The 18268-nt window shown below is 36.6% G+C and overlaps 1 protein-coding gene across 2 annotated transcripts in view; it reads left to right on the top strand.

Moving 5' to 3' along the window:
- The window catches only part of INTS4 (integrator complex subunit 4), a 92523-nt gene that overhangs the window by 61870 nt on the left and 12385 nt on the right, over window positions 1-18268 (top strand). For both annotated transcript variants that reach the window (XM_051987201.1, XM_051987202.1), the window contains 3 exons: window positions 2619-2749; window positions 11296-11355; window positions 17652-17811. In XM_051987201.1, coding sequence (XP_051843161.1) covers window positions 2619-2749; window positions 11296-11355; window positions 17652-17811 — 351 coding nt within the window. The remainder of the gene's footprint in view (window positions 1-2618; window positions 2750-11295; window positions 11356-17651; window positions 17812-18268) is intronic.

Genomic DNA, 18268 nt, shown 5'->3' with positions numbered 1-18268 from the left:
TCACACAGAGCACTGTCATTCCTGATCCACATCTATTTGGCATCAAGGTAATATATGGAAAAGAATGAGGGGCTTGGAGGTACTAGAAAGATCTGAGTTCTAATCCTATCTCAGATACTTAATAGTTCTGTAACTCCTGGGAAAATCACTTAACCTGATAGTTTTCTTATCTATAAAATGAAGCTAATAATGCACTTTCTTCACAGAATTGTTTGAAATTTAAATGATGACATTTATAAAGTATTTTTTAAATCTTAAAGCTATATCTAAATGTTTACTATATTAATAATATATTTGACAAATAATATCTGTATACCTATTAGCTAGCATTTATATAGTATTTAATATGTGCCAAGTACTATTCTTATTGTTTTACAAATACTGTCTCTTTTGATCCTCACAACAACCTGGGGAAGTCGATGATATTATTCCCATTTTACATTTAAGGAAATAGGTTTAATTACCTGTCCAACTTCACCCAGCCAATAAAAGGCCAGATTTGAACTTAGTTGTCTATGACTCCAGGCCCACCACTGTCTCTACTGCTGGGTGTGTGTATATGTGTGTGTGTGTACAGATATATGTCAAGGTCATGGTTTTTCAAATAGCAGTTTATGACTGAGAGTTGAACTGTAAGGAAAACTGAATGCCACAGACTCAAAACTTTTGAATTGTGGCGCTGCAGAAGACATTTGAGAGTCCATTGGAATGGACTTGGAGAGAGTCCAATGGAATTGGAGTGGTCAAATCACTCAGTACTTAAATTTTTTAATTCAGAGTATTCATTGGAAGGTCAAATACTGATGCTGAAGCTTAAATACTTTGGCCAAATAATGAAAAGACAAGATTCTTTGGAAGGGACCTTGATGTTGGGAAAGACTGAAGGCAAAAGGAAAAGGGAATGGCAGAGAATGAAATGGATAGTGTTATGGAAGCAGCAAACATAAGCTCGGACAAACTTTGAGAGGTAGTGGAGGGTAGTTCTTTATTTATTCTTTCTCTAGATCATTCAATGGTAAGGATATTTGGGCATTACCTGATATTTTATAATATGCCTAGAAGTAGTATTCAGATTTTAAACAATGGAGATAACAGTAAAGAACTCTTAATTTCTGATTTAAATGAACTGATACTAAGTGAAGTGAGTAGAACCAAGAAAACATATGCAGTAAGAGCAAGATTATTTAATGGTCAGCTATGATTGACTTAACTCTTCTCAGCAATACAGTGATCCAAGACAGTTCTAATAGACTTAAGATGAAAATGCCATCTGTATCCAGAAGGAGAACTATGGAGACAAAAAATGAAACATACTATTTTTACCGTTTTTTGTTTGTTTGCTGTTTCTTTCTCTTGGTTTTTTTTCCCTTTTGTTCTGGTTTTTCTTTCACAACATGACAAATAAGACATAGGTTTAAAAAGATTGTGCATGTATATATAACCTATATCAGATTGTTTGCTGTCTTGGTTGGTGGGAAGTTAAGAAAAAAAATTTGGAACTCAAAATGTTAAACAAATGAATGTTGAAATGAGGAGATTCAGGCCAATTCCAAAAGACTTTGCAACTGATGGGGGAAAGATTCCTTTCTAGATTCCCACCCCCCTCCTAGTGAATGTAAATTGCCTTTTAACTCACAAATCCTGGTCCCTTTGAATTCCAATAGAAGATCAGGATCTGTCCCAGCCCTACTGGATCTGAGCCAACTTTGGGGCTACACTCAAAAACCCCTCCAGCGAAATCTCCCATTATAAAAGGGACACACGGGACCGTCTCTTGGCAGATTCCAAACATGCTAGCCATATGAGGACCCTCTGTTTGATGCCCTCCTTATCTCTACCTTCACCTATCTCCTTACTTCCAAACCCAATAATAAACCTCTTTTATCAATCTAGCTCTTGGGCCAATAAATGCCTTTATTGGGGACTCGGGCCACTACTAGACCTCATTTACTGCTGTATCCTTGCACCAAATCCAGGGGAAGCTCTGTTTGACTCCCTGTACCCCAAACCTGCCACTAGACCTCCACTAAACCCTAATTTCATTTAGATACCCCAAATCTGAACCTCAACACAACCAGAAAGTAGACTATAGGGATTGAATGTATATTGCAACATAGTATTTTCACCTTTTGTTGTTGTTTGATTGCTTTTTTTCTCCTCATTTTTTTCCTTTTTTTGATCTGATTTTTCTTGTGCTACATGATAAATGTGGAAATATATATAGAGAAAAATTGCACGTATGTAACCTGTATTGGATTATTTGCTATCTAGGGGAAGGGATGAGAGGAAGGGAGGGAAAAAATTTTGGAACACAAGGCTTTTTAAGGGTGAATGTTGAAAATTACCTTTACATATATTTTGAAAATAATTAAATTGATAAAAAATGAATGTTAAAAGCTATCTTTATTTGTAATTGGAAAATGAAATATTATTTAAAAAATATTAACTACTAACTACTTGTAAAAAAAAAAACACTCTAATTTCTTTAGTGCTTTAATATTTACAAAGTTCTATCTCCACCATACCATATTCTGTCTCTTAAAGCGCCCCTACTAAAGAGTCTTAATTGTGTATGGAATCATTATTGTCATCAATAGATAATGCCATTTTCTTTCTAGATCTTGGAAGAGACATACAAGATGGAATTCATGTATAGTGGAGTGGAAAGCAGACAAGTAGTGATCATTCATCATATGCGGTTGCAAGCCAAAGCATTGCAACTTATAGTAACAGCACGGACTACCAGAGGGTGAGTGATTCCTTAAATATAGGAGAAATTGCATTTTCTCATCTTTAAGTAACAGAAAGGGAGAAGGCGATCTTTACATTAATTTCTCTTAAGTGTATTACACAAGAATGTACTGGAGTCAAAGTTAGGCAATCTCAGTTCTGAATTTGACTACTACCAGCTTGTTGCATCAACTTCACAAGGTCACTTTTCCATGACTGGATTTCACCTTCCTGTTCTTCCCATTAAAATGAGAAGGTTGGATTGCACGGTTCCTAAATAAATCCATTCAATCAAAGAATTCTAGATTTAGAGATAGGAAGAATCTTTGTGGTCAGTCCAGCTCCCTCATTTGCATATGAAGAAACTGAGGTCTAGAGAAGAGAAATGATTTGCCTAGTATATGAGGATGATTAGGTGCAAAATAGAGAGAAAGAGATCTTCTAACAGCAATGGGATCTCCTTGGCCAGTGGCATTTGCAAACCCCAGTGAATACAAGCAAGAGGCAGAGAATGGATTTAATTACACTAAGAAGCCAGCTTGCTGGGAAGACAGACTTCTTAGTGGGCAAGGAATATAGCAAAGGTGGGTTACATGGAGAAGAGAATATCTTCTGCAGTGGGCAAGATCCTATTAGGAGGTCTGTGAAAATTCGGGGTTCAGAGTTGTTTTTTATTAGCCCTCTGGGGTTTGGGACTTCAATTCAAAACTTGAATGAGATTACTTAATTGGGTGTTTGAGCCACTCAATGTTGACAGTGCCCCAGACCTAGATTTCCAGTTGAAAAGAGATTACTTATCGGGAGAGTTTCCCTAATGAACAGAAGGGTGTGGCCCTTCCCTACAGGCTGGGAAAGTTTGAGGTTCAGGAATTCTCCCCCAAAAGGGGGAAAAATTTTCAGGGCCCCCACCCAAAGTTTAAAGGGGACACAATTTATATCCAGGGGAGATTTGAACTCAAGTCTTCTTGACCACAGCCCCAGTACTTTGACATTCTAGCATTCTGTTATAAAAATCTAAGCATATAAGTGTGAGATATAGCTCCATTGGATTTGTGAGAGTGAAGTTGTCTTTAATTGTACTGATGAGGTTCAGCACAGGTTAGAGAGTTGTGGGAACCCCCCTGGTCAGTGCAGGTCCTTCGTAAATGAATTTACGAACCCAAAAAGTTAGACTGGCAAAAGAGGTTTATTGGCACTGGGAAGTCAGCTTTTGCAGGTTGACTTCCTTAGTGGCAAGGTCCCAACAGAGAAATAAAGGTCTAGCAGAGAAGTCCTGGCAGAGAGATAAAATTCCTAGGAGAGAAATTCCAACAGAAAGGTAAAGAGGGATTTATAGTCCTTTTAGGGAAATGTGTGTGAGAGACAAAGAAGTTAACGCTGAAAAGAGAATGTCTTTTCAGCAGGCAGAGAGAACCTCTCAGGCAGCCATGCCAAGGGCAGTCCCTTGGCCTGCCATGATTCCTGCTTTGGTCTCTGCAAGGAATTGAGCCCAGTTGCCTCTTTTTAGGGAGAGGCTAGGAGGCAGTTTGAGTTGAAATCAGAATAGAGAATCTTCTAATTGGATGAGTAGGCCTAGCATAATCTTCAACTCATAGAGGATATAATCAATAGTGAGTGTTATCCATGGGTGTGCGGATCTAACAGAATGAAACTACTTATCCTGATTCCCTGGGGCAGGTTTTTTGCAGAGACAAGGTTCAAGAAGTTTCTATCTCATTCCCCCCTTTCCCCTCAAGTCAGAGAGAGAAAGAGTTTCAGGGCTCTCCTCATAAGTACTACAGAAGTGGGTATCTTAAAGAATAGGAGTGCTTAGAATCAATAAACTTGTCTTTTTTTTTTTTTTTTTTTTATATACCTGAAATGTAAATCCTTCCCCATATCCCATTAACTGAGAACCACAGATTTTACAGCCTATCCAGAGTTCATAATCCGCCCCCATTTGAGTGTGAATCTCCATCCCTGATTACATCATTACTTCTCCCTTGGAGATCATCTTATTTGGTTGTAGTTCAGTCCTTCCTTTGATTTCTCTATTGTCTGAGTAGTATAAAAGTTATTCTGTCTGAAAAGTCTAATTCCCCCACAGGAATCTTAAGCGGTCCTTTGACTATCTCACCTTCCTTCCACATCCCTACCTCTAATTTAATTATATTTTACAGTGTATTTTTTATTTTAAATATCCACATCTAATTTTTTTCTCTCTGGTTTTAAGTCTGAATCCCCCATCCAGATTACATTTTCCTTTTATTAGTTTTGTTTTCTTATTCTGAATCCCAGCCTCCATTTCCTAGGTTTCAGCCTCACATTTCTAATCTCTCTGCACCTCTCCAATTTAGTTTTTGTAACTCTGTGGAAAACAAACTCCCATCCAATTCGCACATAAGCAAGGGCTTAAAAGTAATCAAAGTGAATGTTTGCAAAGACAGCCTTACTCCCACATAACTCCTAACAAAACCCTAAACTTTTCCTCAGATTAAATGATGAATGAGAAGCTACAGTCAGTAAGTCTTCTGCCTCAGAATCACAGAGTCATCCACAAGTCCACACAATAGGAAATGGAGCCACTAAAAAAGCCAGCACAGAGATACTAACTAATGGCCGTTCATTGTCAGCGAGGATAAGCCAAAGACATTTATCTAGAAGATACTTCCTCCTAAACCCACCCCCCAGCAAAGCACCAAAGTGGTTAGAATAATCTAGCACCTTAGCCCTATGGAGGGACAATGACTATAGCTGCCTAATAGTATTCAAACCAGGATAGCCTAGCCCAAATGCCTATAGATCTACCTAGAACTCTGTCCTGTCACAGAGGACCCTGAACATCAAAAGGTCCAGGGGGACCTAATCCTGGGAAGAGAAGATCAGTGCCAGAAGTGAAGAGACCCAAGGACTGGTAGTGAATAAAGTCTGGCCTGAGTATATAAAACTCCAATTCTGGAACTAAAGATAAAGAGAAAGATAGATTAAACAAGACATCAACTATTAATTTTTTTTTAATAACTTTTTATTGACAGAACCCATGCCAGGGTAATTTTTTACAGCATTATCCCTTGCACTCACTTCTGTTCCGATTTTTCCCCTCCCTCCCTCTACCCCCTCCCCCAGATGGCAAGCAGTCCTTTACATGTTAAATAGGTTACAATATGTCCTAGATACAATATATGTGTGCAGAACCGAACAGTTCTCTTGTTGCACAGGAAGAATTGGATTCAGAAGGCATAAATAACCTGGGAAGAAAAACAAAAATGCAAGCAGTTTACATTCATTTCCCAGTGTCCTTTCTTTGGATGTAGCTGCTTCTGCCCATCCTTGATCAGTTGAAACTGAATTAGCTCTCTTTATCGAAGAGATCCACTTCCATCAGAATACGTCCTCAAACAGTATCCTTGTTGAGGTATATAATGATCTCCTGGTTCTGCTCATTTCACTTAGCATCAGTTCATGTAAGTCTCGCCAGTCCTCTCTGTATTCATCCTGTTGGTCATTCCTTACAGAACAATAATATTCCATAACATTCATATACCACAATTTACCCAACCATTCTCCAATTGATGAGCATCCATTCATTTTCCAGCTTCTAGTCACTATAAACAGGGCTGCCACAAACATTTTGCCACATACGGGCCCCTTTCCCTTCTTTAGTATCTCTTTGGGGTATGAGCCCAGTAGAAACACACATCAACTATTAATGAAAAATTATTGTAGATGTAGGGATTTCCCCAAAAGAAGCAAGTGACTATGTAACAAGTGCATACAAGAGACTCAAGGGGAAAAGTGAGTTTTTCACAAGGATTACATAAATAACTAGAAAACAAAAAGAGGTTTAAAATTAAATAATCCTTTTGCAGAAAGAATTGAAAGAGTAAATAACTTAAAAGAGAAAATGGTAAAAAAGGTAAAACCTTACAAAATGGACTCTCCAAAATGTAGAATAGACCAAAAAAATCAGTTGGCTTCATCAGACAGCAAATCATATTAGAGAAAAAAAATCAAAAGATTGAAAAAGTAAAAGAAAATTAAAATATCTGACATATAAAACAACTAACCTCAAAAGAAGGTCAAGGAGAGAAAATTTAAGAATCATTGGACTCACTAAAAACCATGATTTAAAAGAAAATAAACCCTTGTACATTATATTTCAGATGTCACATGTGAAAGCTGTCCAGGTGTATTAGAACTAGAAAAATCCCAGGAATGTCATAGCCTAAATCCAGAGCTTTTACTTCACAGAAAAACTACTGCAAGCAAGCAGAAAGAAGCCATTCAGATACCAAAGGACTAACAGACAGGATCACACCAGATCTGCTAGTTTCTTCTTTAAATAGGAGGTGCAGCCATGCAGTAAACAGGGAGATACAGGTGTCTGGCCATGAATGACTTATTTGCAGAGCTCAGGGTATCATCCTTTGCAAGAAGGCTCTTAAACTCAAGGTGTCTAAACTGAACACAGTACCTTTACTTCAAAATCTCTGACTTTCCTTTTTCTTTCAAGGGCAAGACTATCTTCCTTGTCCCTCAGGTTCATACCACCTTTCACCCATCCTTCTAATCTTTTGCCAAGGCCTATTGCAACATCCTTTGAGGGCACCTCCAACACTACCACCATTGTGATGCATCAATAAATGTCTAGACTATTCCTACCGCCTGCTGGTAGGTCTGCCTGTGTCCAAATTTCTCCTCACTCCAGCTCATTCTCCATTCAGCCACCAAAGTGATTTTCCTAAAGCACAAGTCAGACCACATCACCTCTCCACCCCCACTGCTCAGTAAACTCCAGTGTTTCCCTGTTTCGTCCAGGATCAAATAGAAAATTTTCTGTTTGATGATCAAAGTCCTTTATAACCTGACCTCATCCTGTCTTTCTAGTCTCCCTGTCAGGTATTTTTCAATCCAATGGCCACTGGCCTCTTTGCTGTTCCATGAACAGGACATTCCATCTCTTAACTCTGGGGACATTTTTTCTGCTTGTTACCTGTGCTTGGAATGTTCTTTCGCCTCTGCTTTGAGTGCTGTTTTCCTTGGCTTCCTTTAAGTCCTAATTAAAATCCCACCTTCTTCAGGAAACCTTCCCTAACCCATAATACTTTCCATTTGTTACATAGTTCCTATTTATTCTTCATATAACTTTTGTCCATGTTTGTTTGCTTTTGTTTCCCTCATTAAAATTGTGAGACCCTTAAAATCATTTAGTCTTTCATCTCCTTTTTGTATCCCCTGTGCTTACTTAGCACATTGCCTGCCACATAGTAGACACTTAAATATATATTGATTGACATGTTGTTGATGTAGACATGTTGCTTCACGTAGGAAGTGATCTTAGCTTTGTGTTGAAGGAAGAAAGGGATTTTGGAGGCAGAAGTGAGGAGAAAGTGGCTTCCAGGCATAGGGAATAAAGCCTGGCCTAGAAGTTTTGTGCCTTCCTAGTCAGAAGGCACAAAATAGACTGGGAGCTTCCTGTGTGAAAAACAAAAAGGGTGGGGGAAGATTTTCCAGGCTGAGCTAGAGTTACATGATAGATAGTCATGTATTTGAAGGCTACAGAGACAGGTTGGGGTGAAAATGAGAATGGCTTTTAAAGCTAGAAATAAAAGTTTTATGTTATAACAACAATAGAAAATTACTGAAATTGGTTAAATAGAAGAGTGATATGATCAGAGTGTGCTTTAGGAAAATCATTCTAACTATAATGTTAAGAGACTAGTTAAGAAAACTTTATGATCTTTTTTGGTGAAAGGTGACAAGGGCCTGAGCTAAGGTGGTGCTTATGGAAATGGACAGAATATTGTGGAGGCAGAAATGGTGAAATTTGGCAACTGATTGGATATATGAAATGACAGGGAATTTTTGAAAGTAATGCCCTATTTAGGACACGACCAGAATGGTGATAACTTTTGCAGAAATAAGGAAGTTTGAATCTGGGGGTGGAGGGGTGTAAGAGAAGGACAAAATGTTTTAGAAATACTGAGTTTGAGGTATTTTCAGGACAGCCAAGTGTAACTGGACTAATTGGTGATACAGTATCACAGTTTGGGTTGAGACTGGCAGTGGAGATATGTGGTATTCTCTTCTTTTATATAATATAATGGTTCTCTCTGGGAACAGCTTTCTTGGAAAGGTTTTCTGGAGGCAGCCTTAGTATCAGTTCAGATCAATAATCACTTCAAATGCAGCCAGCTGATAAAATCCAAACATTTCTTTTCTCCTTCCTTGATTCCAAGAGCTCTTGCAGCTTGTCCTTTGCTTCTGCTTCTGCTTCTGCCTCAACTCTGACTCGTGGCTTTCAATCTTCCGAAGTGACTTCTGGCTCTAGCTCAACTCCCACTAGGTGGCTTCTTCTGAACTGAGGCTTCTCCACTCTGAATCTTTTCAACTGACCCTGCTGACTGAGCTCAGCTGTTTTTATGCTCTCTCAAAGATTGGCTCCTCCTCTGAGAGTGGGATTATGGGAGGTGTGAGTTCACAAAGTTACAAAGTTAACTTTGTGAATCTCCCATACTTGTGAACTCCAATGAGTACTTAAATACATTAGTGAGTAGAGAATTTGCTAAGTACCATGCTAAATTAGGCAACTGACATCACTTTGTAAGGATTCTAACAGATATATAGATGTGTTGTTCATATAGACATGATAGCGGAACCCTTGTGGGTTAATGAAGTTGCCAAGAGAAGCAATATAGAAAGAGAAGAGTGGGGGATATAGCATGGAACCTTGAGGAACTGGGGTGGGGTGCAGGGGCAGAAGCATAATCTGAATGATGATAAATAAGCAGAAGAGTCTGTGAAGAAGTGATCAGGTGGGATGAATAGAGGAGAATGGGATCACTAAAGCCCAGAAGGAAGAGAGTCTCTAGGAAAGGGAGAATGATCACTAGTGTTAAATGCAATAAAGGGGGTTAAAAGGATGAGAACTGCAAAGACCATCAAATTTGGCATCCTACAGGAACTTTTGGAAGTACAATTTAAATCAAGTAGGAATCTAGGCTGCTAGGAAATGAGTAATGAGTGAGCATGGAAGTAGTGATAGCAATGAGTTTAGATAGCATTAGATATTTGATGGGACTGTAAGGGACAGTGGGGCTTAGTGAAAGTTTTTTAAAGGTAAGAGAGATTTGGGGAATATGTTTAAAGACAAAACTGAAGAAACTAATAAAGTAACCACATCTCTGTTTTTTGGAATCTTTCTACTATACCAAATCTTTTGACAAGATTTACAAGTGTCCCATAGGATAAAAAATAAATTTGAGATAGAGAAAAGGTGTTGATTACAAATGTCTCACATAAGAAATAGCAGCCAGTAGAGATGAGTACATCGTTTCTGTAGAACAACAAAGATCAATAAATAGAAGAATTGGACATCTGGAAAGATATAAATATAAATAATGAATAACCCAAATGAAGCAGAATTAGAAAAATAATTATATATATGCCCTATGATCATATGAGTAAAAGTAAATGCGAATGAATATAAACAGATTCTATTGGGGATTTAAAAAGTATTGGCTGAAACAGTACTGTTAATATTTACATTAAACTTTAATAATAAGTAGCTTTTTTTTTTTTTTTAACAAGTTTAGTTTATTGAGTGAAATGATTTAGGCCAATTCCAATAGATTTGTGATTGAGAGAGTAATCTGCATCCAGAGAAAAGACTATGGGGCCTGAATGTGAATCACAACATAGTATTTTCACCCTTTTTTTTTTTTTAATAGTTGTTTGGTTGGTTGGTTGCTTTTTTCTTTATCATTTTTTTCTCCTTTTTGATTTGATTTTTCTTGTACAGCAGGAAAAATGTGGAAATATGTTTAGAAGTTCACATGCTTAAACCCTATTGAATTATTTGCTTTCTAGGGGAGGAGGAGAAAGGGAGAAAGTTTTGGAACATAAGGTTTTAGAAGGATGAATGTTGAAAACTATCTTTGCATGTATTTTGAAAAATAAAAAGCTATTATAAAAAAGAAGCCTAAAAATTTATATTTAATAAAAAACTAGCTATTTTTATTGTTGTTTATTATTTTTAATAATCACTTAATAATAGTTTTTAATTGGTAATGGACTGGTTAGACACATACCTTATATGTAAATTTAACTGAGAAACCCAGATATACATTCTTTATTTAAGGATTTATTTAAGGATTCTCCTGAGTCTCTTTATTAGAGATTACTTTTATAGTATAAATATGTTCATTACTGTACAGTTTGGATCTTGAGTCTTCTCATTTTGCAGATTTCACATATAAAAGACAGATTTTGTTTTTTTAGATTTGAAAGCAAACTCTTGCCACCAAATTCTGTGATACGTCAAATAGATTGACATCAGAAATTGGTATCATTTCATTAGTGAAAATAACATTAACAAAGATACATTGCCATATGTTTTGTCACTGTACCCTAAGGACTTTGGAACCTTTTCGTCTCTCTTAAAGTTGAAACCTTCTATGTATGTTGTCTCCTCCAAGAGAACGAGTCCCACATGAGCCCTTTAGGTTTGTATCTGATACGGGACTTAGCATAGAAAAAAGCTTTATTAATTCATTTGTATTGTCATCTTATTTTTCTCCCTTATAGAATGGAGCCCCTTTTTGGAATGTGTGAGAAATTTTTGCAAGAAGTGGATTTATTTCAGAGGTAAGCACTTTATATTTTCTTTCAGTTTCTTAAGTATACTGCAGTCACCTCTTATTTTACAGAGTATACTAAAATTAACTGAAGTGACATGCTCACATAGTTAAGAGGGATGGAGATGAGATTTGAATCAAAGTGCTCTATCACCAAATTTATTTCTGTGCATAGCCAAAATTAAAATTACAGGATTTTAGGGCTGGAAGATACCTAAAAGACATGTAGGTACAATCTATAACAAAGCAGAAATACATTTTACAGAATTCTTAACTATGATTTTCTACCTTCATTTGAAGACCTCCATTGAAAGAGAACTCACTTTTTCAAGAAATAGAGCATTTTATTGACTATTAGGTTTTAAAATTATTATCTAAAAAAATAATTAGATTTTTCCTTATGTTGACCTAAAATTTTCTAAAATTTTCCTACTGAAACTTTTTTCCTGATCTGTACCTTTTTTAAAAAATTATTTATTTAAAACAAATACAAAATAGTACTTCAGGACTACAGAGGCAGGCTGGGGTGAAAATGAGAATGGCTTTTAAAGCTAGATGGAAAAGAGTATATTGTGTTCTAAAAAAAATAAAAAGTCACTGAAATTGGTTGAGTAGGACAGGAGTGAGCCATAAAAAATACTATCAGTAATGATTTCTGCACTATCACCTGCTTGGGTTCTAAGGTTATCCATTACAATTCAGGCATTGTGGAAGGGCTCATGACCACAGTCTATGATTTTCACCCAGAAAATAAAAATAATTATAGTAATAGCTAATATGTATGTGATGCTTAAGATTTGCAAAGCACTTCATATTTTATTTCATTTGATCCTTACAGTAATTCTAGGAAGTAGTTACTATTATTCTTTCCATTTTACAGACCCTGAGACAGACATAGGTTAAGTGACTTACTTGCAGGCCAGCTAGTAAATGTCTGAAGCAGGGTTTGAAACACAGATCTTGACTGCAGGCCTACCACTCTACCCCCTGGCTTAGCTAGTCATCCCAAGTTAGTAGATGACTCTTTTGGCAAGTTGTGGCATTATAGGCATGGTGCTACTCAAAACATTTTCCCATCAGAATAGTAATGCATTGTTAGTGGAGTTGTGAACTGATCCAACCAATTCTGGAGAGCAATTTGGAACTATGCCCAAAAGACTGTCCAACTGTGCATATCCTTTGATCCAGAAATGGCATCACTGAGTCCGTATCCCAAAGAGATTGTTAAAAGAGGAACCCACATTTATAAAAATATTTATAGCAGCCCATTTTTTAAGAATTGGAAATTGAGGGATTGCCCATCAATTGGGGAATGGCTGAACAAATTGTAATATGTAAATACCATTGGTATTAATACTACAAATAATTATTGATTAATAAATATTGAATAATATGAATATAGTGATAATGGATACTATTATGCTATGAGAAATAATGAGCTGGTGGATTTCAGAAAAACTTGGAAAGACAACATGAACTGCTGCTGAATGAAAAGAGCAGACTCAGGAGAACATTGTACATATGATTCAGTATGATGTGATGATCAACTATGGTAGACTTATTTCTTCTCAATAAAACAATGATTCAAAACGAATCTAAAATTCTCATGATGGAAAATGTTGACCATATCCAAAGAATAATGGAGTTGAATGCAAATTGAAGCATACTATTTTCACTTGTTTTTTCTCTTGTTTTTCTTTTTTGTTCTGATTCTTCTTTCACAAAAAACTAATGTGGAAATATGTTTAACATGATTGTACAAATATAACCTATATTAAATTGCTTGATGTCTTGGAGGGGGAGGGAGAAAATTTGCAACTCAAAATCTTACAAAACGGATGTTGAAAACTATCTTTACATGTAATTGGAAAAAATAAATTACTATTAAGATGGTGGGGGCAGGGGAACATTTTTCCCATTTCCACTAGTATGTTAGTCTCCACAGAAGGAACAAGTTGAATCTTGTAATTTTAACTCTTCCACCTAGGATGCTAGTACTTTGTCAAGCTTATTTCCTGCTATAAAAGGAAGTGTGTGGTTTTAGCATATGTGTAGTAGACATTGGGGATTACAGAATCCCCAAATGTAAAGCACAGGCTTATCTGCAGAAGGTTACAGAGAAAGATTATATATAAAAGAATATGAGCAGTATTGCTCCCAAACAGCAGAGGCTCATTGAAGAAGTGATCTTGTAGGCAGCTCAGTATGAAATCCAACTAAGCCAGCTAAGAGAAGGAAACTGGGATAGGCCTTCCCGTGTTGTTATCATTGACCTATTTTTATTAGCGATACTAAGACCTTTACATTTGGATCCTACCCCTGAGGTATTCAGTTTATTGAATGAGGAAGGTAGTTCCTAAGATATGGTCAAGGAAGAGCAGCTGATCCTAACCAAAAGGGCCTAGAAGAAAATCCAAGCTGGAGACCCAGTGTAAAGCATCATTTGGATAGTTGTCAGCATAACTCAAAGGGCTCCAGGGAATTCAAAAGAAGACGAAGATCACAGATGGATACTTCTACAAGAGAAAGACCAACATTTACTCCTGAGTCACACTTGATCTCATTTGTATAAAATTATTGAGAATGATCTCTGCATCTTTGATGAAAATCTTGGAAGGGAACAGCAGAACACATCTCCAAAGTCACACAGCTGATGATTTTATAGACACTGTCGTTATTGTTTACATTTGAGTCTGTAGAATAGAGCTTAGTATTTATAATTTCTTCTTAAGATCTCTCAATTATTTATCTGTTAAAATTAGATAAGCCTTCACAGATGGCAATAGAGAGGACAATGAGAATTGCTATAAATTCAGGTATGACCCAAGCATTTGCAGGTGCTCTATCATGCCACTGACTACCTATGATCTCCCAGGGTCATGTTTCCTTGATCTCTAAATGTTATCTGAAACCTGTCTTCTGATATTATGCTATTATATTCAGTGCAGGATCCAAACAATAAGATTTTTTATTGAAATCAAATTTCTCTAAATATCCCATCCACAGATAACTTTCTGCTGATTATATTGAACATTACAGATTTCCTTAGGGAAATCAACAGCAGAGAATCTAAGCACATAGGAAGAGCAAAGGGAATGAAAAGTGCATATTTCCTATACGTGATGCACAGATAGATAGGCAGCCTGTTTGATTAGTCTTTTAATAATTTGTGGCTGTCAGATAAATAGGTAGACAGAGATAAATCCATTTTGTCCAAAATAGGATAGATCTATAGATGGACAGTAAGGTGGGCCTAAAATTGAATTGAAAACATCAGAGTGAATTTTATTTGTGAAATTATGAAGTATTTAAGTGGTGCCAAAATGTTCATTTTTCCCAAAGCCTTTCTTACAGTATGATCTCTTTTTGATGATGCTACAGGTCAGCAAATCAAAAAAAAAAACACTATAATGTCTTAAAAATTAAAATGACTGTTTTCTCCAAGAACAATATAAAGGTACATGGTAGACATAAGGTTGCCACATATTATCAGCAATTAAATGCCTAGGAAACGTGCTTTGAACCATCAGCAAGAACATGTCTTATCAGGAAAAGCTGATAAAGAGACAAGGCATCAAGACATTTGACTGGTTGCAGCTAACCACTCCATTAGTATTCTGGAAATGCTCAAAGACTTAAAGGCAGCTTTCCACATGCTGCAAGTTTCCTTTATTGAGGATTTACAGGAAGAAATGAGTAGGAATCCCGCAGAAAATATAGGTGATATGGGAAGATTCGGATCCTGAATCCTAATTATTCCATATTCCATATTCACAGAGCCTTTCCTGATTCCTCCAGCCTACAATGAGCTCTTTCACTCATTTTTTTTTTGTCTGTACTTCTTTTATTTATTTATTTATTTTTGCTGAGGCAATTGGGGTTGTGACTTGCCCAGGGTCACACAACTAGGAAGTGTTGTGTCTGAGACCAAAAGGAAGACCCCTTGTCAAATAGAGCTGGGGTTCACAGTGTCTCAGAGGGCCTAAGCTAGGACATCCAGGTTAAGTGCCTGCTCTCTGTAAAACCCTGCATTAAGGCCTGTCTGTACAGTCTTCACAAGCCCGGCTCTGACCTTCTGTCACATACATGCTGTTGTCCTGGGACTCTTGTAAATTCCTTCAAAGTACCATGGTTTCCATTCCTTTCCTTGATGCTTGTCACCATCTTCAACTCTAGTAATATCTTAGATTTATCTGATATTTGGAAAGGCATCAATATAGATAGCACTTGAAGAGCTGGCCTTGGGGTCAGGGAGACCTGAATTCAAATCCTACTTCCACCATTGGCTGTGACCCTGAGAGCATCATTTCTTTGTGCTCTAAGGATCTTTTCAAGACTAAATGCTACCCTTTGATACAGCAGTGTTTCTATTGGGCTTATATCCCAAAGAGATCACACAGAAAGGGAAGGGACCCACATGTGCAAGAATGTTAGTGGCAACCTTTTTTTAGTGGCAAGAAACTGGAAACTGAATGGATGCTCATCAGTTGGAGAATGGCTGAACAAGTTATGGTATATGAATGTTATGGAATATTATTGTTTAAGGAGAATGATTTCAGAGAACCCTGGAGAGACTTACATGAACTGATGCTGAGTGAAGTGCACAGAAACAAGAGATCATTGTTCATAGCAACATCAATATTATACACCATGATCAATTCTGATGAACATGATTCTTTCCAACAATGAGATGATTGAGGCCAGTTCCAATGATCTTGTTTTGGAGAGAACCATCAACACCAAGAGAGGACTGTGTGAACTGAATGTGGATCACAACATAACATTCTCATTCTTTTTATTGTTTGCTTGCGTTTTCTTTCTCATTTACTTTTTTTGATCTGATTTCTTTTGTACAGCAAGAGATTGTATAAATATGTTTATACATGTTAGATTTAACATATATTTTAACATGTTTAATATACATTGAATTGCTTGCCATCTAGGGGAGGGGGTAGAGAGGAAGAGAAAATCTGAAATACAAGGCTATGCAAGAATCAGTTTTGTCAAATTATCTGTGCATATGTTTTAGAAACAAAAAGCTTTAAAAAAAAATGATTGAATAAAAACTTCATACCACAATGATGTTACTAAAACAACAACAACAAAAAAGACTATAATGCTAATCTGATTCATAGGTGGAAGAATTTCTTCACTGGGAGTTCCCTTTGCCAGTTACATTAAAGATCTCTCCTAAATATTAGATGCAACACTAGCATACATTATCTCCTTAATGCCTTACAATAAGCTAGTGAAGTTGGCAACATAAATATTATACCCACTACAAAAAGCTGTGATTTAACCAAGTAAGTTTGGTTAGGGCAGAGCCAAGACTCAAAGTCTTTATGTTTGAAATTTGATATTCTTTACAATGTGCCACAGTTGACTTCTTCCTGTCTGACACAAGTTTCCAGAACTCATTCTTCGTCTCCATTTTAGTGAATGATTGCAACTTCTAAGGATGTTATGCCATGCTGTCATCATCAAGGATGCTGTTCAAAAATTCCTAGAAACTCATTTATTTGGACCAATTATGGAATTAGTGCCATTTTTCCCTCAATAATATTTTTCCAAATACGTAAAGATAATTTTCAGCATTTATTTTTGCAATATTTTGTGTTTAAATTATTTCATCCTTCCTTTCTTCCCTTCTTCCCAAGATAGCAAGCAATCTGACACGTTATACATGTACAATCCTTGTAAATATAGTTCCATATTTGTTCTGTTGTGCAAGAAAAATAAGATCAAAAAGGAATAATCATGAGAAAAGGCAGACAAATCAAAAAAAAAAAAGTAAAATACTGTTTCGATCCACACTTAGTCTCCATAGGTCTCTCTCTGGATGCAGATGGCATTTTCTATCCCATGTCTATTGAAATTATCTTGGTTCACTGTAATACTTATTTTTTGCATATAGAAATCTGTAAGTTTGGAATTTCTATATTTCTGTGACAATTTTAAATAGTTTTTAGAGTACTCCTCAGAATAAACAACTGAGTTTAAGTGATCTAAATGTGTAATATGATGTAGTAGCAAAAACACAGAGAATTAGAATTGAAGCTATCACTTTAGTTACTTTTCTGAGGCTGGTTTCAGCCCCTGTAATATAAGCAAAATAACATTTGTATCATCTTTCTTACAATATTGTTGTAAAAATCAAACAAGGTTGACAGGGACTGTGTTAATACTTATCTTTTACATAGAAAGAAGTAGTTATTATCCTAACATTAAGAAGATAGGGGTGATTCTATGAATATTGTGAACAAAAGCTACATGGTCAATTATTTCCATATGTAACTTCCCAATCAGATGTTTCATCACCGAGTTGCCTCACTTGCAAGACAGCTTTGTGGACAAACTTCTAGACCTCATGCCTCGACTGATGACTTCCAAGCCTTCAGAAGTAGTAAAAATTCTGCAGGCTACACTTCGACAGAGTACTTTTCTACACCTCCCTCTACCAGAAAAGGTCAGTTTCCATGTAAATGGTCAAGAATTTGGTAGATATAAGCTGCATATCTGTGTGTAAGACTTGTACTTAGGAGGAGGAAGATAGACAGGCAGTCATAGTTCTGCCCATGAGGAGCTCTCAGCTTTTACGAGGGAGAGAAAACATGAGCATGAATAACTACAGCACAAACTATAATATTGACCTGCCTTTAAAAGAAGTATATCCTCAAATCTGGTGTCAGACACTTAAACTTCCTAGTGTGATCCTGGGCAAGTCATTTAATCCCAATTGCCTCAGCAAAAAATAAAAAATAAAAGAAGTATAGACAAAAAACCATGAATGAAAGAGCTCATTGTGGGTTGGGGGAATTAGGAAAGGCTTTGTGGAATGTGAGGCATTGGATTTCGGCTTGAAGAATAAGCATAACCTGGGTAAGGAGAAATGGGATGATGGTAAAAGAAACTTTAGGAACAAG

The sequence above is a fragment of the Antechinus flavipes genome, chromosome 3 (genome assembly GCF_016432865.1).
Source record: "Antechinus flavipes isolate AdamAnt ecotype Samford, QLD, Australia chromosome 3, AdamAnt_v2, whole genome shotgun sequence".
NCBI lineage: Eukaryota > Metazoa > Chordata > Mammalia > Dasyuromorphia > Dasyuridae > Antechinus > Antechinus flavipes.
The sequence above is the reverse complement of the archived record's forward strand: the minus strand, read 5'-3'. Positions and strand labels throughout refer to the sequence as shown.